Source organism: Cheilinus undulatus, linkage group 13 (assembly GCF_018320785.1).
Source record: "Cheilinus undulatus linkage group 13, ASM1832078v1, whole genome shotgun sequence".
In the NCBI taxonomy this organism is placed as follows: Eukaryota; Metazoa; Chordata; class Actinopteri; order Labriformes; family Labridae; genus Cheilinus; species Cheilinus undulatus.
In genome coordinates, this window is record NC_054877.1 from 5,600,276 (window position 1) to 5,627,196 (window position 26,921).

A 26,921-nucleotide genomic window follows, 5' to 3' on the forward strand; every position below is an offset into this window, starting at 1 on the left:
TGTATATTTACGTTTGTAATTGTAACACGAAGAAATGTGGAAAAGTTCAAAGTGTATGAATATTTTGCAAACCAGTGTAGCTAAACCAGCAGTCACTCATTCATTCCCTGTTAACCAGCAGTTAGTTACTCATTTGTTATGTTGCATTGATGCCAGATTTTGAGTACTTTATTGTGAAGTGTAACCCTTCGGAGGGTAACTATATATATCACATAACTAATTCAATGCATCTACACAGGCCATTTCACACAGTCCACATTACCCTGCCTGTAAATGAGCACCTTGTTCCAGACACAGCTCTGTCATAACCGTACAGGCACAAGGACACCTTGGCGGATAATACTGCTATATTTTAAATGACACTATCTATGGCAGGCTGTAAACATACATCTCACCTTCGCCACATTTCCATGGCACCCATAAAAATAAATAACACTCTGTTAGTTATTACTGTCATAATCCAAATGACACCCTGTTGCTACTATAAATATGGGCCTTGCACAAGAGGCCAGAATTAATGGAGGGTCACAGCTTAAATGCCCCTGAGAGTTCATAGAATAAGTAAATTAAAAAATATGGATGCAGAAAAACAGCCACAGTGATGACTGTGAGTTCCCTTTTTATGGATTTTATCCACACTACATTTTATGTGTTGTGTTGTGTCCCACATGGAGCAGCATGCAGGCTGTGTGACTGTGCAGCACGCTCAGCTGTGGTCTGTGTGGGAAGAAAATTGATCGGAAAACAACAAACAATACAATCCAAAGTAGAATACAAGGAGGGGGAAAACACAAGCAGAACCAGGAGAAACACAGACTCCATACAAATCAGCCAGGTGGTCAAAGAGAGCGAGGAAGTGATACCATCCTTTATTTCAAAGCTGCTCAGGATCAGAGCTTAAGGTGAGCTCAGCTCATACAGGACTCATGGCATGTAGTCATTCTGCAAAATCTCTATGCAACTTTAATTGTTTTTCAAGTAAATTAAACAGATTTATGCTGACTATGCAAAGCCATTCAATTCATCCAAGTGTAATTATTTAATGTATTACTGTAAATTATTTTGTAAGCCCTTTAACATAATGTGAAATTAAACACGTCCATCAGCTGTATCTAAATGACAATGGCAGTCCTATTAAAGGCAATGACAGCTCTTAACTGTGCAAAAAAGGGCTGTTTATTTTAACGTGCAAGACACAAGATTCATTTTTTAAAATCCAATTCCTTTTGTACTATTTTGTCATTTAAGGCTAGACTGAAGTTCAGCTACTGAAGTAGCAGCCAGGTACCCCTCTTTGTAGCCTGTTCCTGCTCTAACAGTGATGGAAAATAAGAACAATAATGCAGATTTAAATGACTCGTTTCACTTTAAAGTCTCTCAGAAAAGCTCAGTGGAAGGGTCAAAAGTAATCTGCACCTTTTCATGCCAAACATTTCACTTTTAACCATTCCTTTACTATCATCCTATACTTTTTCATCCTTAGCAAGTTCTTTGTTTCTGTGATTAAGCTATTATTTAATCTACCAGAAGTCCTTTTTTTTTTCTATCAAATGAAAAGTTTGTATCAAAGAGGAACACAGAAAGTACCTCAACCCACAGATCCATGCTGCAGATACATCCTTGTTAAACTGCTTGGTAACTTTTGAACTGCAAATTGTAGGCACCTACTTGTTATTTCCCTCTGATAGCTCTCTGTTGTGCCTTTCTAATGGCTCTCTCCATGCGTTCATAGCTCTAATAAAACATTTTCTAGTGAGCCTGGAACTTTGCTGACCTTCTGGGGTTTTTAAAGATTAGATCCACACCAGTGACTCTGATATTGAATGTCTTTTTATCCATCTATAATCCATTTTCTGAAGATTTCTGCAGTTAGCAGGCTACACTGGTTTGCCTGCTGCTATACTGTCTGTATCCCAGCATGCATTACGACTGGGATGTGACAACCGATGGGAAGCTATTCCACAGTCACGTAATGCTTTACTGAACAGCACAAATTAAGAAGAGAGTCTGAATGACACACAACAGAGAGATATAAACAGAGGCAGGCTGTAATTTGTCCCTCAGAGTCACTGTACTTTAAATAAAATTCAGAAAAGCGCAATTTTTTATTGTTTAGTCTCAAAGAGATGGGAGAACAATTTAGTCATGAATGTTTACTGTATTTGATACATGAAAAAAAAAACAACTTTGAGTTTAATTTTTGGATTAGATTTTTCTTTTGTCTTTATAGTCCCATATCATTTTTTAAAACTCAAGTGACATTGCTGCAGCACACAGCACACACTTAAAGGTTGTCCTGAAAAAGGATGTTTAGAGCTTGACTCTGCACCACAGGGTTGATGTTTTACAAGCTTTTAAAGACAAAAAGTCCAGGAGAGACACAGTGGTTAAAAAAACAGCTGAGAGCTCCAGATAATCGCATGCCAGTGAGTAATTCGTACGATCTAAAAAGGTGTTAAAGCGTGTATTTGGCTGCACTCTGAAACTGTTTCCTCTAAAGCACAATTCACAGTGCCACCTAAAGCTGTGATGCCCCTGTGACATCTTGCCTTTACTGTGAGAACTGTGGAGGTTTAAAGGAGAGATGAGGTGATTCTCCCCTTTGTGATGCTTCAGAGGTAGTGACAGAGGCGAAAGGAGGCAAAGGATCAGTGCAGCTAGCACATACTGACTATGTGTATGTGGAGCTCCCACTGTGCATTGCCCTCTCACATCCCTTGAAGCTGAAAAGCACTGTGAGCTGGCAGAAGAGGAAATGTAGTATTAAGCAGTCATGGCATCAGTGGGAATGCCTCAGTGCATAAAGATGGTGGGGCCTTCATTGCAGTGCTGATGGGGAAACACCTCTAAGACACGTTTGCAGACAAAACTGCACCGATACACCAAAAAGGGTATGCACTTAGTCAAATAATAAATCAAAGTCGACATAATAAAATACGTATACTGTATCTTTTTGACAACATTCGATTCTAACATCAAAAATTATCCAATTTAAATAACTCATAAAAATGTGATTAATCGTGATTAATTCAAATCAGACATCAGTGATTAAACTTTAAATTTAAGAAATTATTATACAGCTCTAGAAGAAACATAAGTTTTTCTGATGCAAATTATCTGGGTTCTTTTCCAGCACTTAAACACCATTTCTGTTATTACCTATGGTTAAATATTATCTCATCAAAAGTAGCCTTCTTTCAAAGGTGGATTTTTTGGCTTATGACAGGAAATTATCATTGAGAAGTATTTAACCTGGGTTATAATAAATTTTGTTGCCCCATAACAGAAAGACTGTTTCATATATCCATAACATGGTTATATTTCATATTCATCTGGGAAAACTCCCATAAAGTGTTTGGGAAGGACTTTTCAGAAATTCTCTGAAGGTGATTGGACAAAAATTCTATATCTGTCACATTCATGACGGGCCATCAGAGCAAAAAGATAAAATGAGGTTACAGGCATATCCAGCTCCAGTGCTGACCTGAGGTACAGGCTAGCATTACCATAGTGTTTGAATGGCAGTGCTCTTCAGCGGCTAAAATTCATGCTGAAGCCTATTGGGAGATGTGCAAAAACTTCTCTGCAAAAAGAAGCGTTTTGTGTGGCTCTTTCCTCTTGTTTTAATACAGAAATGTGGTCCAGGTCTGAAAAACTGCCACTTTGGCTACAACCAAGCTAACCGCTCCACCAGTGCTCACTGAAAACACAAGCTTACAGTTCAACTCAAACCCACCTGTAATCTTTGCAAAGTCATGTTGAAGCAGGTCAACAGAGGAGCAAAAAAACATCTCTCCTGTCATGAAAAACTGTCAGTGTTGTTCTTTGCTCTTTAATTCATATAGAAATGTCCAGATCTAGTGAAACTGCTGCTACACTTTACCTACAGCCAGGCTTATTGCTACCCTGGTGGCAGCCATTGATATCAGCTCATAGTTCAACTTAACCCCGCCCATAGCTACTGCCTCTTTCTCCTCAAATGCTGCTGACTGGTCAGTTACTTTGGCACAAATGTAGACATGAGCTTTGCAAGATGAATTTGCCTAATGACAGTCTGGTAAATCCATCTGCTTTGCAAAATTACCGTTCACCTACTGCCATAAGACTGATGCAGCTTGGAACTCTCCTCACTCATAATAAACAGGTTGCTACATTAACAGTCACAAGCCTGAAGAACTGTTATGATAGTAAGCATAGGCTCTGTGTTTTATATGCATGTGAATGTGGATGAAGCTTTCTGTCCATACTCTTCTCTTTGATTTGTCTGAATTCCTGCATATTTCAGAGCTCAGGCTTATGGATAAGGATGGATGATGGATGGATAAGGATGGATGATGGATGGATAAGGATGGATGATGGATGGATGTACAGTATATGGATCACATGTTGCATTATGTGGAAAACAGAGAAACTGTGTGGTCAGAGAGTATGCAAGCTGGTTATCAGTTATTATGTATCTGATGGTTTAATTGCAAATTTTGGATTAAACCAACTGCATCAAAATTGATGCATCTTTTTTAGGTATGTAATGTAATGTTAAAGTAATGTCATTTAAAAGGGTCTAAATTCTCCTCTGCTATTAGTTGCAGCCTCCATTCACTTTAATTGTGGCATTAGAAAATAAAAAAAAACACACTTAATGAATAAAACTGAAGTGTTTCATAAGGTGCAAGTGTTCTCAGTCCCACCAAAATAAAACTTCAACCTCCAAATATCCGCTAAAGACTGAGAATCCAAGGTTTCCTTCTGTTGCATCACTCTGACACATAAACAGACTTAAAAAATGTATTAACTTTAGTAGCCGTGTTATAAATAACCCACTCAACCACCATAAAGGGCTTAGAAGACACACACAAATCCCCTTGATGCTTGTGTGAAACGGATTCCCTCTTCCTCCTCTGACTTACAGCTCAGTTCGATCCGGATGAAGTCTTTGATGCCCAGATTTTCCAGGAACACACCGGAGGCGGCCGTGGTTTTAAACAGGAAGGAGATATCTGCGCTCAGCTCGGCATGGAAGGTGGGGAAGTGTAGGTACGACGTCTCTTTGTCGAAGAATGCAGCGTTCCAGAAATTCTCTGAAATACACAGAAAATGGAAATCACATTAGAATACTATCAGCCTGCATGTTAATGTGAATGTTATTCTACAAATGCTTTGATATTTCTGTGAATTCATCCAATAAAAATGTGCTGTGAAAGTAAATGTTAAGATAAAACAAGAATGGCTTTGACTTTGAATGAAAAAAACCATAAGTTTTTATGTTGTTGTGTTGCCAGGCTGTAATAAAGCTCAGTAACTCCTACTCTTCACTCATTTTGCATCAATTATACTTCACAAAAACTAACAGTATTGATAAAAATGAGCTCTAACATATTCATGATCCTTTTTTTTAAATAATGCTTGGGTAGTTTTCTTCACAATAAACAGATAAGGACTATCACGTCCTATTTTTAAAGCAAACTTTTGTCAGAGTAGGAGTTTTAAAAAATAACAGTGGTTTCACTGATGCACAGAAGCGCTAGAAAACTTTTTAGGAGAGTTTCAGAGTGCATCTATCAACACGGACATCCAAGGTTTCTTCCTGAATCATTGTCAGAGGTTTTCAACTTTTCTGTGTGAAGTTCTTCTAAGCTGTTGGGTCCATCCCAGCCTACCAAAGGATTTTTGTAGACCAACTTTATCACAGCTACACACTGTCAAATAAAGCTAACATTTTATTTGGTTAACTATCACATACCTTCAAGATCTTGTGTTTATGTTTACCATCAAGTTTAGACCCTTTAAATCCACACTGTCTTTGTCCATGCACACATCTAATGAGACATACTATGGCAGCAAGCGGAAACAAAGTTATCTAAGTTAAACTGTACAGTCTCCTCACTCTTACTGTGAAGTCATGCTGTTGTAACTCATGCAGAGAGTTGTTTGGCATTGGCTTGTTGAAATAAGCATAGCCGTCTCTGAAAAAGACATTTGAATGAAAGCATATGTTGCCCCAAAACCTGTGTGTACCTCTCAGTTGTAATGGTCCCTTCACAGATGTGTGAGTTACCCGTGCCATGGACACTAATACACCCCACACAGTCACAGATGCTGGCTTTTAAACGTTTTCCTGATAGCAATCTGGATGGTCCTTGTCCTCTTCATCCTAGGGGACTTGTTTTTAAATGCAAAGCATCGGGGGAGAGCAAGGGAAGACATGCACCAAACACATGCTGAGACTGGGAATTCATCCCACTACCAGTGCATTGAGTACTCCAGCCTCTGTATGGGTGCCCATTCTACCAACTGAGCTCACCCTGCACCCAAGCTAGGAGAACTTCATGGACTTTATTTCCACATTTAATATGATCTATTTTTACAGTTTAAAATGTGGACTCATCAGATCACAGCACACTTTTCCACTTTAGTTCAGTCCATCCCAGATGAGCTCAGGCCCAGAGATGTTAGCAGTGTTTCTGGATGTTGATGTGTGGCTTTGGCTTTGTTTGGGAGAGTCTTGGCTTATATTTTATGCAGAAATGTATTGTATTAACTGACAATGGTTTTCAGAAAGGTTCCTGAGCCCACATTCTAATACCCTTCACAGAATGATTGTCATGGTTGATCCATGTGTTTAAATTTTGTTGAGATTTTTTGTGCAGGACAGGAAGCTTTTTGTTATTTTTTGCCAATCCTTCACAGCGGGCTCATTGGGCAGAGCAGGAGAACTGGCACTCTCAGCTGCAGCTAATCATTGGGCCATCAGGATCTCCTCTTTACCATTTGGTGCAGAAGCTTCAGAGTAGTCCTCCAGCTTCCTGAGTGGTAACCTGACTGTCTGAACATCAACTAAGTGTGCTTTTCTAATGACACCCTCAGTGACTATTTTGAAGACCCTAATACTTTGTCTTCTTATTCTTGCAGTGCTTCTGTCTGTCACCAGCCATCCAGCTCTCTTTTGTTTGCACAATTGTAAATAAACTCCTTCACCTACTACCCAGACTCAGACTCATGCTCTGCTTCTGGGTCAGTCAGCAAGTCGTCACAATGATGCCAATTTAAATCAAGTGCTGTCTGAGTGGTCAAAGGTCACAGGGATTCTATGTTAGTTTTCCACCCCATCTCAAACATGCAGAAATTTCTCCAGATTCTTTGATTCTTTTGATCATTATTATGGACTGTGACTGGAAATTCCTTGCAATGCACATTGAGATATGTTGTTTATAAACTGTTTGCCAATGCAGTCTTACCTCACACCACTGTTGATTCAAACAGCTGAGCCTTTCAGGACCTATGCCTATTCTTTTACACCCAGTCATGGTATTTCACCTGCTACCAACTAACTTACCCGTGGAACATTGCAGGTATTTTTGATCCCTCCACAACTTTTTCAGACTCTTTTGCCCCCTCCAAACTATTTTGCAACATGTTGGATGCAGGAACTTTATAATGTGTGTCTTAAAAAAGCCTTATTTAGTTTGAACATTAAATATCATGTCTTTGCACAGTTCTCAGTTAAATTAAGGCTGAAAAGAGTTTGCAAATCACAGTATTCTGTTTTTATTCACATTTTATGAAACGTTCCAACTTTTATGGAATTGAGTTTTGTGTTCTTTCAGAAATGCATTCACAAATGTGTCATTAAAGAACATTGCAGCCATTTACAGCAACTGTTTTTTGAAAGGAATTAAATATCAACCGTAAATCTAAGATTGCTAAAGAATATTTTTGCTTTTCTTGGTCTTTTTCTTGGTCTGTGTCGTGGTGAAGTTCTCGTGTTAGCTCAGGTTGGAATCCTCCATGAAAGATTTAGTCATGCTTTTTTCAGGTTTTCAATTTAGGGATGTTTAAAATTACCTGTGGGCCACATTGAGTGAGAAGGGGGGGCACATGTGGTCCCTGGGCCACCAGTGTCCCATGCCTGCACTAAGCCATCTGCACCCCAACAGGAGGACTTTTGTCATCCTTGAATCCTGCCGCAGCTAAAGAAGAGGGTTTGACTTACTGTCTCCATGGCAGCGCAGAGCTCCAACCCTATAGGCGGCCTCTGACCCAGGCCTCTGGATGTCACCGAGGACCAGAGACCTGACAGGGAGGCTCTTCTTATGGGTGAGCAGACCGGAGTCTTCAGCCCTGCAGCAAAAACAGAATAGGACAGGAAAAAGGCAGAACTAAAATGTGAGTAGGCAGGAAAATATCAGAAGTTCAGTAAAAGTAGCAGAAGGAGATAGATGAGCAAAAACAGAAAACAACATTTTATTCTGCACAGATTTATTTGAGGTGTTTTTTTTTCTCTAACGTCACTATTGGAACAATATTGTTGATCCTAGCTGATGTAAACATTGCAGTGTGAAAGTGCAATCTCTGGGGGAAGATTTATTCCACATACTGAATCATAAGCATCCTGACAGTCAACATCCGTCCCCTACAGTTTTGGAACAACTGCTCCCAAAAGCAGACGTCTCCTGTCCATTAACGTCAAACTGCAGCTCTTTGCAGAGAAGATGATCCGCCTGTTAGGCTCGCTGCTGAGGAAACTTTTCTACAAAAATACATCCAGAGCTGCTAGGACTGGAAGCCAGGAGTGTTTACAGCACTTTGTGAGCCTGATGAAATATTGAAGAGTGGCACTGGCAGCTCCGGTCTGTAAAAATAGACCAATGAACAAACAGTTTGTTCTGGGAAATGATAGAAGGAAGGAGGTCAGGCTAAAGCACGACTGCTAACAACTTGAGGAAAAGGCTAAAGAACTTTTTTCTCTGCTTGATTCTTTCAGACGGTTTTTCTGTTTTCTTTACTTCCAAAGTTAAACTGGGACAGTTTACTGCTGTGCGGTCAGGCATCTGCTCATAAATTATGTATGCTGGAAAAGATTACATTTCACTTTTCAGATGTTCAGTTTGGCAAACAAACCATCTTCAGATCAGCAACAACGCCAACAACTGCAAACGTCCATCATGGAGCATTTCTGTTCTGGGAGGTTTATCTTTGTCAAAGTTTCCGTTACATGAATATGTCACTCTTACATACAGATGTAGAGTACTGTGTGTGACTTTTAGGCATGTTTGGGCCAAAAATTGAGGTTGGAGTAGATGTGGCGAGTTAGACACCATCAGGCTAACCTGACACGCCAAATAGATTTGTTTTGCACATCCATCTGGTAAACCTTCCAAAGACAGCATTTAGGAAAGGGCAGAGGTTTTGAAAAAACTCAGAGGGTGATTGGATGAACGTTCTGTCACATCTTTACGGGCCAATCGTAGCCCCAAACCAAGGCGCGCTGCAGTCAAGGAGCAAACTCCATAGATAGAGAGCTGCATAACGCGAACCATGGCGACTATAGACATGTCAGTACACGACTTTTGTCATTTTGGAAAAGAAAACAACTCATCGCCATTCTTTGCTCTTCTTTAAATGAAGAAATGTCATCAAGTTCTGATAAAACATACGCTTTAGCAACCTCCAGGATAATCTCTTCTGCCATGACTGCACCAGCCTCTTCTCGCTGCTTGCTTTCGTCACAACTCTGCCGCGCCCACAAGTACTGCCCCTCAACGCTAATTGGTCCTGTCGCTTCCTTACTGGGCCCAAACTGTTCAGATGGGAGCTTTGCAAGATGGTTTCACCAGTAAGAAACGTGTCTCATTAGTTTATGTCTACAGGGGCTGAATTTTGTTATACCACGATCATTTTGATTATATTTAGGAAAAACCTCACTGCGAACTGATCGCCACATCTCATTTGAATGGCAGATATATTGGCAGGAAGACATTATCACCAGAAGGCTAGCTTTACTGATAGCCTAGCTGACAGGAAGTCAAGCTCAGTGGGCGGGCTCTTGTTTGCTGTTAGGTTGATCCAAAGTTAGGCTGAGACAGCAATTTCAATATGGAAGCCACCACTGATTGGCTTCAAAAGCTGTTTGAGTCTGCCTATTGTAATCAAACTGAAGTCACACAGGCCTTGTCCAATTATTTTTACAGTCTAAGGTCTTATAGCTAGGCCAGTTTAGAACCACTGACCTAGGGTACCATCCAGGCAGCTAGAAGGTCTAGGTCTACTGTGGATGTCTGGGGAATATTATCAGGGTTTAAAATGTTCTGACAAAAGAGATGCCGTCAAGCTTGACCTTGGCTGCCCAGGTTGTTGCACATTGGCACCTGTGATGAATCCTTGTTACCCTACATGCCTAAAACTTATGCACAGTACCGTATATTCCATATATATTTGTTAAAAGCTCAGTACCACTCCATGCGATCTGCGTCACAGTTGCAGTAGTGTTGAGGGTCCACACAGTCGCCCTGCAGACCACAGGCACACTGCTGGCTGCTCGGCTGAGCTCCACCCCAATAAGTCTGCAGAGAACCAGGACCAGGACCACCATACCACCAGCTGAATGGAGAGCCCTCTGAAACAAGAAAAACTACAAGTTAAATTGCCTTATGTGGGAGAACTTAAAAGTTGTTGAATCAGACATCCAAAGTGTTGACTGTGGGTTCTCAGTCCTGATTTTTCCCAACTTCCAATTTTAGAAAAATATTTCTTTTGTCCAGCCTTGTTTGAAAAGATTATTCAATAAGAAGAACATCTAATCTGACATGCCACATAGACTGTTTCCTACTTCCATTGCATGGATATTTTTCACATTTATCTAGGAAAGGGCTTTTCAAAACATTTTGAGAAGGTGATTGGACAAATGATCTGTTAATCATGAATAGTTTCCACTTTGGCAAACGAACAAATCATAAGAAGTAACTATAGCCAACATTGTGTGTTGTTTGATTCTGACAGATATCCCCGTGGTTCATTCACGTCTTCTTCACCAGACAAAGATAAAGAGTCAGCATGAGAAAACACAGACTAACTAAGTGGACTTGATGTTCATTTCAAATGAAGAAGACTTTAAAACAAATCAAACTCAATCCATCTGTCTGGCTAGATGGAAAATAGTGTCTTTATTGGATTTAATTTGCATTGCATTAGTTTGTTTTGTGGGATACAATCCAAAAAGATGTGAAGAGCTGCAGGGAGTTTAATCCTCCAGAGCATCAATGTTTGTAAAATCATCTCCCATGACTCACTCTGATGAGATATGAATTCAAGACGGCTAAAATAAAACAAATATGTAAGATTCAGTAGTAAGAAGTGGAGCAAATCAGTTCCTTGGCATAGGGAAGATAATAAAAGGATGCTTTCTCCCTCGAAGATGCAGTTTTTGGTCATTTTTTTCATCTGTGTTCAAACTTTTATCTAACAGGAGGACAGAAAAGGCACATAACAGATTTTTGGTTTTGAATTCTTGTACCTGGAGTATTGAGGAGGCGGGACTTCCTGCAGTGGTAGGACAATTCCTGCTCACAGTGCTCTGATTGGCTGATGGCGGCTAAAAGCTGCTCCTCTCTAGCCGAGTAGTCAAAGTGGACTGAGAGCTGATTCACTCCTGGAGACGGTCTGACCCTGGTCAGCTCTGTGTTGTTGTGCTGGATCACCATCCAGGTGTTCTCCTCTGTGGATGGACACACACGTTACTCAGACTGTTTCATTATTGGACTTATTTCACAGTCATCTGGGAAACCTCACATACAGAGTGATTGGGAAGGGCAGGAAAAATTTTCAGAAGGTGATTGGACGGACATTCTGTCTGTCCCTTTCATGATCGGCCAATCAGAGCAACAAGACAGATTCAGATTATACAGCACAGATGGTGAGAAAAACTATAAATCTAGAAGAATGAGAAAAATATGGACATTATAAAAAAAAATGAAGCACAAAGACAGACGGAGAGATGAATGTGAGAGAGATATTAAAGTATAAAGGGGGCAGGAGATTAATAAACGGATCAGAGCGTGATGACAGCATCATAATCATGTTAATGTTTGCTATAAAACACTGAGCCATAATGACTGTCGCTGTGTTTGAATCACCTGTCATGTTGCAGTAGACCAGCTGTGGTTTGATTGGTCCGCTGCCGTCCACGTCGATGTAAAAGTGTCCGGATGTGTTGCCGCTGTGTTTGTACGCCTCGCAGGACTGCTCGTACACAGCTAGGAGGAGAAATAAAGACAACAGCTGTGAAGATGAAGATCACACTGCTGCAGATTACAGGCACCTTGACATCCAAACTCAACAACTCTAAATCAGTGAAAACCACTCTAATTCATATTTTCTACAGGATCAATGACAATGAAGTGGTGATAAAAGAGGATTGAGACCCAGATGAGAGTACAAAGACTAAATCAACTACATTTCTATACTTTCCCTTCTCTCAGTTGTTCTTATTTCTTCAGTTCAGCTCCAAAGTGGGGGTCCTGACCACCAGCAGGGTCATCCCTGAGTGCCAGGGAAGGTCAGGATAGCTTAAAGGGAATGCAGGGTAGGTGTTTAGGGTTAGCGCTGCATGAATGAATGAAAATTTATATCTACTAAATAATCTAAGTGCTCATCTTAATTTGAAAATAATTCTTTATGTATACCTAACACTGTATACCCAGGGAATAGCCTGAGAGTGTGTAATGGTAAAGCCACCAATGGATACAGCCTGTAAACAAAAGCTTGTTGTTCTCTGGAACAGAACGTGATGCAGATATATAAACTTAGAAATACAGGGTATATTAAATACACAACTTTTGCTGGTCTTGTAAAATACCTGTAATTCACCAAAGAATGAATGAAAATGAAATCCTCCGACAGTCAGGGCCATCAATGCCATACTAACCTAAAAACTCTGACCAGAAATTGCACTGAACCATGGGACAACTTAAGTTAGATCCCCAATTACTGCTACCGTTTTATTATTAAGACAGAAACACTTACAATTTACCTTCAGAAAAACAAGCAAAATGATTTAAGAATACATTTTTATTTGTATCCTATTCCTTTTGTTTATTTCTGTTGTCTATTATTGTTTGAATCTTTCGGTATTTTTTCCACCTTTTTGTTCTGTCGCTGCAATGACAGAATTTCCCCTCTGGGCACAAGGGAACATAGAGTGGCCCCCTTGGTGCCCTAATGTTGAAAGAATCATTAGAAAAGTGCCCTCTGTGGTAGACAAACACAGTAAAGTGCCCTCTTTGGTGCCCTGTAGGTGGACAAGATTAGTCAAAGTGTTGTCTTTCTGCCCTCTAAAAAGATAAAACTTGTTGAAAATGCCGTTTTAAGTGTCCTCTAAATAGACAAGTTTGTTGAAGTGCCCTTTTAAGTGCCCTGTAAATAGTCAAAAGTTGACAGAGTGCCTTCTTAAGTGACCTCTAAATAGGTAAATATTTCAAAGTGACTCTTAAGTCTGCCCTAAATAGACAAAATATGCTCAAGTGACCTCTACAGTGACCTCTAAATAGGTAAATACTTCAAAGTTCCCTCTTTAATCCCTTCTTCATAGACCAAACTTGACAAGTGTGTGCTCTAAGTTGACAAAATTTGACTAACTGCCCTGGAAATAATCAAAAGTTGATAGAGTGCCCTTATACCTACCCTCTATATCAGTGGCTCACAACTGGTGGGTATGGACCCAAAAGTGGGTCGCAGAGCAGTTTTCAGTGGGTCATGACTAGGTGTCTCAAAAAAAATAGTGGCAAAAGTCCTGAAGTTCTTTTTACCCACGTCGATAAAAATCAGCAGGGAGTTATGTATGTTTGTATGTTTGTTTGTTTGTATGTGTACAAGATAACTCGAGGCCGGAAAGTCGGATCTTCACCAAACTTTCAGGGAATATTGGGATAGTGATGGGGAAGAATCAATCAGATTTTGGTGATGATCCTCACACCCGTTCGGTTTTTCTAGGACTTCAAATTTTGAACACCACAGTAATCAATGGGAGCCTGAGTTCCTCGGTGGCGCTGCTTAGGCGTGGGTCTGCCACCTCAGACAGCCATTCTAGTTGGACATGCATTGATACCTTTTATTTTACCCTTTTTTTACTGTGAAATTTCAACTAATTTTTCTCCACTTCTTACTATAAATGGCTTTGTTTCCCATGATAATGAAGTAATTTCACAGGTTCTCTGGAAAATTGGCAAAAATGGACTCATAAGGATGGGGAAAGAGGGTATAAAAGATCTGTTTTGTCCCTTTTCTTTTTATATCAGGTGTTTTGTTCCAATCGTGCTCCAAACTGCAACATATTCAATTAACTAAACCTGAATTATTGAAAATTTTTCAAAAACTTGGGTCGCAATCTGTCGTAAGACAGACTGGTGGGTCCTGAAGCCAGACCAGTTGAGAACCACTGGTTTGCAGCACTGTCTTGTGCCGACTCCAAGAAGTGCAATACAGATAAGCACAAGCTTCACGTTCAGATGTGGGCCAAGTTTCATTTAATGTTTAGAATTTGCTGCGGGCCAATCAAAGATGGCCCCTGGGCCGCATTTGGACACCCCTGCTCTAAAGTGACCTCTAAATAGGTAAATATTTCAAAGTGACTTTTTAAGTGCCCTCTTAATAGCCAAAAGTTGTCAGAGTGCCCTTTAAAAGTTCCCTCTTTAATGCCCTCTTCATAGACCAAATTTGACAAATGTGCCCTCTAGGTTGCCAAATTTTGACTTATTGCCCTAATAATGACCTCTAAATAATCAAAAGTTCTTAAGATGCCCTTATACCTGCCTTAATGTGTAAGATCATGCTTAGTGCTCTTTAAGTGCCTCTTTTGTGGAAAATACTTTAAAATTAAACACACTGTTGTGTTGAGATTTTTAATTTCAATGAGGTTTTTCTCCTGGTTAAATAAAGGTTGAATAAATAAATATTATTATTATTAAGTTGCCTTTTAAATGCGGGCAGGCTCTCCTCTCAGTAGATGGATCGAGGAAAATTCTACTGCTCAAGGCTTTCTCTTCTGCATCTCATGAGACAAAGTCTTGATTCTCTCTTTAAAGTTTCAGGATTTTCTTATTAGTTTCTTTTTTGTTTCTCCTAAAATTCACTAGGAGCAGTGGTTGAGACTGTAGCCTAAGGAGTCTTATTTGAGACCTAAGGAGATGCCTTGGTAATGTTTCATTGTCGTCTCCAAAGGAGAAAATAATGAGACACAGAGAGACTGTGAGGAGCCTATAAACCTCTAATAAGAATTCACAACTTGACAACTTTGTCTCATGAGATGTAGAAGAGAAAGCCTTGAGCAGTAAAATTTTCCTCTGGGGAACCACATGTCTAAAAGTGGAGAAAATACAATGAAGTGCTATAAGCTCCTTGATATAAAAATTCTTTCTAATTGACATCCTCTCTTGTGTATCTTTGCTTTATCAGTGGTTAATGGTATGTAATTTCGTATCTGTTTTTACAGAGATGTAGTCTCATTATAAAAAAGTTGCCTCTTAATCAGAATTTATAACTATTCCACTATAAATGAAACTATAAATTACAACTTTCTTATTGATGGTGCCCTACTGCACACAGCAGGTGCCCTGTTGATCATTTCTGCCCCTGCCCCTGAAACATCCTGAGTCTGCCACTGCTTCTGGATATAGTGAAGTATTATTTTATCTTAAATTTTAAAAAGCTGTGTTTAAATTGCAATGTTTGCTGTGATCATATAAGAGGCATTTTAGCTGTTCTTCTAGAGGAGATTGTTTTCCAGAGGCGTACTCTATAGGAGAATCTTTGGTAAGGCAAAGTTTAAGAACCCCGCTCTGGTTCTCCCACCCACTGAGCATCCTCTGCACCCACAGAGCAGAAGTGTTTTAGGTAAATCCATATCTAAAGGTTCCCACACTCTGCTCACTTGTTTATCTCTCTCTTTCTGCACAGCTACGCGTCTGTTATTCATCTTACATTTCCTCGGTGTGGCTAAAAAAAGGTCGTCACACAAACATCAGCATGAAAGTGAAACCGGAGGTAAACTGTGTGGGAAACTCTGCTCCTCTGTTTTCGAGGATTTGACTCGAGGAAATCAGTACAGAAAAATAAATGTGACCTATGAGCTCACTTCGCTGCCTCCTTTTCATATATCGACTCATTATTTGGCTGTTAGTCACAGCTACAACGTCATTAACTTCAATCATATCACTCACAGACATACAGATTTTAGAAATGCTGCTTCATACAGCAGCAGAATCTCAGGCGTGAGGTGGGAAGGCATTTTAAAACAGCTTTACTGGTTACAACCATAACAAAAACAGCATTACTCAAAATTTCCCAGCAGCTGCATGAAAGGCTGAACACCTGCAATTACCAAACAACATGGCTGGTAGGTACATCTGTGACTGACAGCCCAGTGTAACGAAATGTTTTCTGCATATGGAGGTAAAGTGTGAAAAAGCCTTTTTTCTATTTAAAGCGTCCAGCTTGAAAACACCTGTGATTGAGGCGCATACGGCAAGCAAAGAGGAACAACAATTTTCTTTGCTGTTTGCCTCTTCACTCAAAGTGGTAAATATTGAGGTAAGTATGTGTGAAAGGAAAATCATTATCTGCACTCCAAACAATGTTTTTCTCATTTTGATTCTAATTTCAGTTTATTTTCCAAAGCTCTCTGAATTTTTCTCTTCCCCTCTTTAAACCTCAAAGAAATTGCACTTACATATCCACCAGCTAATGCATTTTAGAGGAAACATAATGCTGCCTGAAATGAATTTTATATCTGCAAAATACGAAAACATTTTTGATAAACATTGACTTTAATGCTTGCACACCTGCATTTCAATATCTGCTTATAGCCTCTAATGCATGATTTATTTTTTCAAGGCCATGCTCCTACTTAAGCAGAGTGAAAAACATCATTTTAGTTTAAATATGGTAACTTTTAATTGTGGTACAAAATATGAAGCCTCATTTGGAACAATAACCTTTAAAGTATTTTAGCTGTGTATAAGTTCTGCTGTTTATTGTTGGCACATATGCAAGCATGGGCGTAGCACAGGGGAGAAAAAGGGTACTGATTACCCGGGCCCACATGAGGGGGGCCCCTTGAGAAGCCTGCAATGAAAAGTGTGTTTTAATTCATTTTTTCTTAGTAGTTAGTGTCATTAATGAATCAAAAGTGACTAAATGAAACAGTCAACTGAATGTGATTTGTATAAAAAGTGTAAAATACAATACTGGGGGGTGTAGGGATATTTCATATATCTCATATATGTACTCACATATTAATTTACTGCATATAACTATTCAACTATTCAACTCTTCAAGATCTTTGTGGCCTGGTCTCAGAAGAGACTCAGAAGAGAGGTCAGGTAAACAAACAAACTAGTGAAGAGCTGATTCTTATGACCAAAAAGGATGATTTGGAAAGATCTGACATCATGAGGTTAGGTAAGAGTTGGCTGGGACTAAGGGTACGTGCGAGAAGCAACGTCAAGAGAACAAAAACATGTTTTGGTGGTCCTTCTAGAAGTGTGTATGTGTGCTCGATTCATGTCTAGGAACGTGCACAGAGGTGCACGTCTAGATTAGATGCTATAAAAGGGTCTGTCACTAGCTTTCGGGGCTCTCTTGATCAACTGCTCTGTTACTCTGTATCTTGTACCGTGTAATAAATATCGGTTAGGCCTAAACTTATCTCACCATCTCTAGACTCTTGTTTTCGTGATATGTTTGACGCGTTGTAGAGTTATATGCCTCAACAGGGGCCCTTCTCTTCCTTTAAAAATGTCCAAATGATGTCGTCCAGTGCTGCAAATAATGAAAGCAAATCTTATTTAACCACAGTAAAAAATATTGCTCATATATTGGGACATTATGGTTTAAAAATAAATAAAAATACATAGATATATGTAAAAATGACACAACATTCATTGACTGGCCAATAATGTGGGCCCTGTGTAATATTTGTTCTGGGGGCCCAAAATCCCTGGTTACACCCCTGGTTACACCCTTGCATGCAAGACCTTAAAATCACTGTCACTATGCCCACTACAGGGAAATGCAGGGCTACTGACAAAACGCTCTCCAAGAATCAGAAGACGAAAAATAATGAAAGGCAAACACGCTTCTAATACAGAAACAAGTCCACACTCAGAAAGATCCTAATCCAGAGCCAGAAACCAGAAACTTCAAAAAGCTCCTGGCCTCTAGGGGGCTCTCTAACAGGAAGCGAGAGGGAGAGACAGACAGATGGAAGAGAGAACGAGCCAAGGATGGACTTATGATTGTGTTTAGAAAGTCACTATGTGGTAATAATACTCATTACCAGTCATGTAGTTTGATCAGGGTGTGAACTGATGATACAATTTCATCTCTGGGGGGTTTATAATTTGTCTGACTTATCTGTTGAGACTTGACTGCATAAATATTAGCCCTCTTTAAAGTAACTGACCTAAATCAACAGAGGTCCAGCCAATTAGGGCCAGTAGTCTCACAATTAATGAAATGGGGATCACCTGAGTGCAGTGAATGTGTCTCAAGAGACTATTATAAAGACAGTCCAGTCATTGGTTCATCAGTATTCCATGCAACCATTACACCATGAAAATAAAAGAACACTCCAAGCAACTCAGAGAAAAGATTATTGAAAAGTGTAATTCAGGGGATAGACATAAAAGGCAGAGAACATCCCCCAGAGTTCAGTTAAATCCACCATCAAGAAATGGAAGGAATATGGCGCATGTGTAAATCTGCCCAGATCAGGCCGTCCTCACAAACTGAGTGAGCGTGCAAGACGGAGACTAGTGAGAGAGACCACCAAGACACCTATGACTACTCTGAAGGAGTTACAAGCTTCAGCAGCTGAGATGGGAGAGACTCTGCAGACAACAACTGGGCATCCTCACTCACACTGGCTATGAACCTTCACTGGAACTAGTTTAGTGGAAAAGTAAATGCTGCGAAGAGCGAGGGGTTTACAGCTGCATATATATCCATTGCATAGGAGGATTTTTCATAAGTTTTGGGATGTTTTCATTCATTGAAAGTGACTCGTTTCTGTCTGGATGTCAGTGTGAATAGAGCACCAGCTTCTGCTGCAAGAAAAACACCATCAACAAGAGGAAAAGTATCATGGGAGTTTTGCTTTTCAATGCTGTTCTTATTACTTTGTGTGCTGTAGAAAGTTCTTCTATCAATACCTCAAACTGATAACTTTTAAAATATATTTCAACAGTAGAAAATGTACCTGAGATAACTTAAAAGGTTTCTACAGCAGTTAAAGCACATTACTTCAGTGAATTAAAGATGGTACTGGTAGAATTTTACGTTTCAAGTTGATGTTATGTGTATTTTGGTGTATATTTGTAGTTTTTCAATACATTTTTAGCACATTCTTCTTGCAGTAACCCAGGTTGTGGAGTGGTATTACAAAAAGTTTCCCAGTTGCTTTCCAAGACTTTCTGCCCGGCGTAGTCGATATGCCGTCTACTGACAGTACAAACCCACACAAAATGTGATAACAGTGGGAGGATGTGGTTGGCTTCTAGGGTTTTAAAGCACTCTGATAGTTCAGCCCAGCGCTGTGGTAGGATGGTTACACTATGAGCTGATGCTTGACTGACAGGTGACTTACAGCTGTGGCAGGTAGCTCCGCTGTATCCGCTGTCAGAGCAGTTACAATGAAACACGGTCCACGACTGACTGCAGAGACCGCCGTGTTCACAGCGACTTGGAGAACACCTGAGACACAAAGAGAGAGAGACGAGAAGTCAGAGAAGTTTGTCACAAAGTTTTATGACCCTGAAATATCCTGATAGATATGCATGTGGGAGGACATTGATTTGTTTTTGCTGTCAAGGCTCTTTTTAAAAAAAAAAAAAAAGAAAAAAAAAAAAACAGGAAAATGTACCATTCTATATTATTTCATACATTCTGTGACAGCAGAGTTCAGAAATTCATTTGCTTGTTTTGGCATATTGGATGTTTGGAAACAATTCTTCATGTTTTGCAGCAGAAAAACATTTCAGAGAGGACAAAAGAAGTCAAAGCCAGTGAAAACCTTCAAAGCCTTATTTTCAAAAGAGGTAACCTTTTATTGTTTGTCTGGAAAGCCTCTGAGGTGATTTATCTGCTTCATTTATCTTACAGTGGCCACACAAATCAATGTGAGTGTGTGGAAACTGGCATGAAAAACTGCACAGAAGGATTAAATATTTGACTCTTTGTGGCCACTGTTAGAATGATGTAAAGTTTAGACAAGCCAAAGGAGCTGCCAGTATCTCCCTATTAAATAAACAAAAACTAGAACTACCTTGTGCTTTATCTTCCTGCCAGGTATACATCTGCTGGAAAATGTAAGTACAGTCAGTGCTGGTTCTGCACAAGCCTGCCCCAGAACCATCCCCCATCTTGGGTGTCTGAACCAGCCCACTGGGTCCTAGAATGCCGTAAGCTGGATCAGCCCTGGGAAAGCGTGCTAGGTGTCCGTAGAGGTGCCACTGTGTCGTTCATGGGTTCAGTGAACCCATCACTCCATATGTCTGAGTCTGTGGTTGATCTCAGTACATTAATGGATTACACTGCCAAGGTAGGTGAACTGCTCTTCAACTTCCATGCTCTCCCAATTCACAGATTCAATGGCAGCATCCAAGGCATTCCCAAATGCCTGGAGCCTTGTTTTGCCTCCTTGCTCCACAAGTTAAGAGCCCCCACAAGGGCATCTACAGTCTCTGGGAAGATCTCAGCATCATCAGCAAAGTCCAGATCTGTGATCTGGACATCAATAAATGATATTCAACAGTTTGCTGCCCCTGATACCCGGCCCATTATCCAGTCCATACAGGTACTGTATGGAAGAAGAGCATAGGGGCTAAGATGCACCCCTGCCTCTTCTCCGAATCAACTGGGACACAGCACTCTCTGTACCAGAAAACAAGGCAGACATCAGCTGGATGAGTAATGAGCGAACATGGGATCCAGTGGAGCTCCGGAGTCTTCCAGAGGGCATCTTAGCCCTGTATTGAATTCTTGAAGGTACTCTGTGAGGACCTGAAGTGTCAGGATGTGGTCTACAATAGGCCTCTTAGGTAAAAAGCCCAACTGTTTAGGTTGCTGGTACTGACTGAAGTGTGGCTGCTACACTCTCGCACATCTCTCTTCCCCTTCCAGATAAGAACAACAATGATTCTCTTCCAGTCGGTAGGGATGACGCCTGTTCAGGAGGGAGGTTTCACCTCCCTGAAGCATCTCAGCCTGAATCCTAGGGTTGTTCCGATTCCAATACCTGTATAGTTACTTGCATTTCTGAATAGAAAAATGAGTTTTAGTGGTTGAATGTTATGCTTGATTAATTTCTGACTTCTCTGAGAAGCCCAGTGAGCCAGCTCAAATTTGGGTATAAAAAGGTGAATTCCGTTTGAAATCCCTCATTCCTGTTCAAAATGGTAAAACGTGGAGAGCTCACTGAAAATGAAAGAGTCCACATTAAAGCACTTCATGATGCTGGATGGTCTCTGAGACAAATATGACAGGTGGTCTAATAAATTTGTTAAGCACTGTTTAACGTGTGCAGATGGGACTTTCGGCGTTCCTACAGCCAGCCTCAAGTGGACACTCGCGGTATAGCAATTTTTTGCACTCCGCATTGGCTTCATTTTTCAGGACCAAAGGTTGCCGCTTGGTCCACACTTGCTGCATCTGCAGCATCCAGATGCAACTCATGGCTTGGAAGATCAGCTCCTCAAAGTGGGCAGACCTTCGTTTCTTGATAACTGACTCCTCTGTCAGGATTGTTCTTTCAGCCAAAAAGCATAACGTGGGCCAAACTGAAAAAATACTATTGGGACACAAAGAACAACTCAAAAATGTATCCTAAGAAATAACAAAACACACTCCAATAACAACCTCAGCATCTATATTTCACAGTTTTTGGTTAAAACTACTTGAAGTGAGACTCCTCTTTCAGCTGAACTTTAGAATATAAAGTGTACAAGGAACAAGAACAGAGACATTCCTGCTGTTCTTGTCTGACAGTTTGATGCTTGCTAAGCATCGCTCAGCTTCAGAAAACATATAAACTGTCTGCCAGTTACATAAGTACCACAACACTTTCTCTGTGTGAGCTTTTATGGAGCTTTGATTAATATTACATCAATCTAAAGCCACTGTAGTTCAGTCTGTTGTTATACTGATCCTTCTCTGCCTGTTTTGAAACATCTTTTTTATCCAGTATGTGATTCAGCTTTAAGTGGATGGCTTTCATTGCCAAGTCCTTCTGCAGAAAATGCCATACATAGACTCTCTCATGCATACATATGCACTAAAAGCATCTAAACTCCCTCGCTCTAATCCTGTGTCATCATTTCCCAGTTCAGCCTTTTGTTGGTTTAAACAGTGTGTTACATATTTACGCTCTGGGGAGTGAAGACACAAGAAATTAAGAAATGCATGTGTTAAATGGTGGCTAATGTAAACATTTGTGTCATTGTTTGCAGGATTAGAGAACTGAATAAAGATGACTGCAGCAACTTCCTTTAGAGGAGGAGAAAAACCCTGACTCATCAGCTTGGGTGAACAGTGCTTTTCCCTCCATTTATCTCCATACTGCTTTGATCTAAAGAGAGCTAGTTAGTATTCACATTAAATTAACAGTAAACATTAAAACAAGGCTGGGATATCTCTTCTAGAAAAGCTAGATTAAAAGTGAAGTCATTTTTTCTCTTTTGCCACTCATAAAAGTTTGACTGTAGACTCATTTGTTGTTATTTCCACTGATCAAACTCAAACCATGAGTATTTGCCCTTCCAGATATATCAGGACCATCATGTTTGCTATTGTGTATGGGTTCACGACATCATCCATGGGTGCACACAGCCTGGTTAGTTTCATCCCGTTCTCCAGGGACGGTGTGTGGAGGAAGTTTTCAGATCCTCAAAACTAAACAAGAGTGCAGGCTGAGGTTTCTCCAGTGGGCTGCCAAGAGACCTACCATGACTCCTCTCCATGGTCAGAACATTTGCGCTGCTGTCGGCACACATGCACTGGAACCTGAACATGTGGAGGAATGTTATGTTCAGTGATGAGTCCAGATTCTATCTACAGCAGTTGGATTGTAGGGTCAAAGTGTGGAGAAGATGAGGAGAATGCTACGCTGATTGCTGAGTAAGATCTTTAGGTGGAGGCAGTGTAATGGGTTGTGGCATCTCCCTCGCTGGAAAAACAAGGCTTGTCATCGCTAGTGGCAACCTCAATGCAGAGAGATGTTGAGGTGAGATTCAGTCTGCGACTGAACTCTATCCTCCAAATGGTTTTAAGTGGCATATATGTACTAAAATTCACAAAATTGGTGTTAAAAAATGACAAAAAAGGATTAACATTTAGTAAAATTGGTGTAAAGTAGCAAAAGTGTAGTTAAAAAAAAATATTCTTAGTTTTTTTAAGACATCTGGTGACCCTACTCAGTGTCTTGAACCCCCAGAGGGTCCCGACCCCAAGGTTGAGAACCACTGGTTTAGAGGTTCGCAGTTGTTTTAGCTAAACTGTGCCTGTAGCTGCCTCCTATTTCACCTCAAATGATGCCGATTGATCACAAAGATTTCATCTGGAAGCAGGGGTGGGTGGTATATAGAGTATACTCGGTGTATTGCGGCTGTGGCCACATGAGATGCATAAAATGAGTGCATCATGGCCACTGAGTATAAATTACATGGCATTTTTAAGCCATGAGCATACAATCTCTCTCTCTCTCTCTCTCTCTCGCTCTCTCTCTACCTCAGCAGACACTAACACAGACGCCATATCAGCTCTACTCTTGTCTTTTTGCCTCTATGACTACATTCACTTTGATTAACATCCAGAGTAACATCTTCATGGTTTTTCTCTTACTAACAGTGCAATCATTTTCATTATATAAAGATTTCATGGACGACTAATGCATAGAAATAGTATGGACAGAGGAGCTCTGTGACCAGATGAGATGATGTCACACTACCCAGAGTGCAGTACATCCTGGAGAGTTAATTTCAGTTTTGATTTAAAATTTCCTCAAATGTAGATATCTAGTGATTTTTTTTGTTCACTATATATATATATATATATAATTATTACAAACATTGTTCAATATGCTGAATTTATGGTGAAAAGATCCTTTAAAGCGTGGGACCCCGTCCTTTCAGAATTATCGGGTGAAGACCTCTGGTTGAAACCCTGTAATTTAATAATTGCTACCTTTAATTCCTGTCTATCTCAGCTATAATTTGACTTCATGTGTCACTGAGAAACTGTTAAAAAGGATTTTGTTGTGAGCTCAACTTTAAAGGCACATGTATTTGCTGGTGTTCATATATGAATCCATCCACAATGATGATCATAATCATGGTTTAAAAAAGAATATGACTCGTTTTTATGCTCAATAGAAGAACACAAAATATTCTAATTCCCTAATCTCCTCATTCCACCCACTTGACAAATATCCACACAGAGCCGGCGTATTCAGTGTGATCTGAAAATCTAACACTGATAGCTTCTGACTAACAGTTCCTCCTGCAGAGACCAAACATTGCAGTGTCACAGATGGATAACCAGTTGAGTCAGACTGCAAACAGTCTCATCTAAAGCCCACATCCATTGAAATGTCATTCACAGAAACAGCTTCATACTCGGCCCAGAGACTCCCACAGACAGACACTTTAAACACTGACTGTGTCCCACAGCAGCCTGAGAGCCTTGTGGCCAATTAACACTGACCAAAACAAAAAGACCCACGATTTATCATCTGTCAAACAAAGTACAGTGATCTCATTACTGCAGAGAATCCCATCCAGACTGAGCTCCATGTTTCTGTCAATAAAACCCTGTACAGAAAGAAGCACCCTAAAACTTATCTACAGTTACATTATGAAAATAAATGATTTTCCATAATGAATAACTTAAAATCTGGTAAAACACACATTCGGCTGGTCTAAAGTTAAGAAAACAAGCTAACAGTAGCAGTGCTTGCATCGCCAGCCCTAAGTCCTGCATGCTAACAGCCCATGATCGATGCAGCATGAGCAGGATACAGCACCCAGTTTCTGTTGTCCTCTCTGTCACTTGCACTGACATTGAAGAGTCAAAGAGGGGGGATGACAAGGAACCAGTAGTGTTGGAACAGAAGATATTCTTGATTGTCTTTCAATTTCATTGCTCAACTGAGCTTGTTAACTTGTTTTACACAGTAGAGGAAGTTGTGCATTAATGACACCAGCATCCTTGCTTGAAATGTGATCTTCCATGTGTTGCCAAGAGGCAAAATAGACAGCATGAAGCCACTGGATTCTTTGTGTCCTGGTTCTTTATGGCAATGTTTTCCAACCATTTTTCCTTGGCACCCTCCCTACATGTACCTAAGAAAAGCAGAGCCCCCCAGGACCCAAGAGAGAAGAAAAAGTGCATAAAAAACCCTCCTATAAACAATTTAACTAATTTATCATGGTTTTAATCAAGATATTAAGATATTTGCACATATCATTTTGGCAGCCTCAAAACAGACAAAGCCCCCCCACCCCACCCCCCACCCCACCCCAAGATACTTGGCGTTCCACAGGGAGGTACCGGACCCCAGGTTGGGAGCCAATGCTTTATGGCAAAAATGTGATCCTCATCCTGTCATGTGGTGCAATCAGTCTGGTCATGCTCCCTTTAAAAGCTGCATTAGGCCAAACTTGACACACAGTATACAGGTTTGACTTAAGGCCATCAGACCCACCAAACAGCAAACACAAAGATGCTAGAAAACACATAATGCCATGATGATCCCATAAAATCCATTAATGATTCTAATGTAAATGTAATGATTTAAGTAAAGCATACTGAAGACTATATTTAAAGGATTTTTATGTGTTAAGGAAACATTTCTATCAGGCTCTGATGAGATCTGGGATTACACTTGGGCTTGCACCTCTACTAATGCTGTAATAGAGAGTCTCTTTCGTGGCTTTGAGCTCCATTTGTGTCTTAAAGGAGTATTTGCTCTGGTTTATGGTACTCTATGCTGCCAGTAACAATCATAAAACACACCGCAGATGTAATAACCTGCTCTGACGTATGACCACCACATTCAGACTGAGTCACTGAGTCTATTTTCCAGCTGACTTTACGGGACAATATATCCCATGGGCTCAAAATTCAATAAGCAGGATTACAGCGAGTGAGCATATGGTGTTTTTTTTTTTTTTTTTTACTCTCTTCAATGAAAACAGGTTTTTTTTATATGTTTCAGTGAGCAGTCAGATCTGTGCAGGAATGCTTCTCTGCTGAATAATAATCTGATGAATGCAGAAAACAGGAAGACATTTAATTAAAACCACCCGAGCAGATTCTCCTTATCTTGCAAATAAACGTGGTTTGTTCAATATTTGTGCATCTGTTGGTGCATAGATTCGGTGTACTGTATAGACGGTGTGTACGTGTGCCAGTCCCTAGAGGAGGCTTTTATAATTGCTGTAATAGTCTCATTAATTGTGCTGCTATTTTGCATGACATGAAAACAGCAAATGATTCGTTCTGCTCTCCTGCGCTCACTCTCTTCTCTCTCTACACTCTCTTCCACTGTCTCCTTTACTTAGGGATCAGTTATCCCTCCCATCAAGCATACACATTGATGATTTACTGTACCTATTTTAAACCTACAGTCATTATGTTTTCATTGCAGTTTTTACCTGCAGATTTTCATTACAGGGTCCTCTGCTGTTTCCTGTTTGGTTTCTTGTCACCTGAATTAATGCCTCTTGTCTTAAATGCATTGACCCTTAACACTAGGATCCCTGCATGACTGCTGTGTAGCTGCTCCGGCATAGATAGTACACATGCCATTAAGGCTGAATCCTTATGTGACAGCCTGAGCTAGGTTACCAAGGCCTTTACTGTATGTACCTATAAAAACACCATATGTCTGTCAATGATCAGTTATTGCCGTCATATCAATTGAACTTTAATAGATGCGAAGTATTTTGGTGCTTGATTTGAGCTTTCTTACCAATACTCAAAATTTGTTTTAAAATGTTTTTCTTTCAACCCCCCACCTCCACAGTTTTGTTAACTCCTTTTCATATTTGAGTTTTGGAGAGTCTGAGTCACTAAAATGAATTGTAGCAATTTAAAGC

At 40.2% G+C, this 26,921-nt stretch overlaps 1 protein-coding gene across 1 annotated transcript in view; it reads right to left on the minus strand.

Moving 5' to 3' along the window:
• LOC121520052 (contactin-associated protein-like 4) overlaps nucleotides 1-26,921 on the minus strand; it is a 125,800-nt gene that overhangs the window by 49,364 nt on the left and 49,515 nt on the right. Inside the window, exons 9-14 of the mRNA XM_041803284.1 lie at nucleotides 19,415-19,521; nucleotides 11,910-12,029; nucleotides 11,291-11,491; nucleotides 10,231-10,393; nucleotides 7,991-8,118; nucleotides 4,908-5,078 (exon numbers count right to left, since the gene is read on the minus strand). Coding sequence (XP_041659218.1) covers nucleotides 4,908-5,078; nucleotides 7,991-8,118; nucleotides 10,231-10,393; nucleotides 11,291-11,491; nucleotides 11,910-12,029; nucleotides 19,415-19,521 — 890 coding nt within the window. The remainder of the gene's footprint in view (nucleotides 1-4,907; nucleotides 5,079-7,990; nucleotides 8,119-10,230; nucleotides 10,394-11,290; nucleotides 11,492-11,909; nucleotides 12,030-19,414; nucleotides 19,522-26,921) is intronic.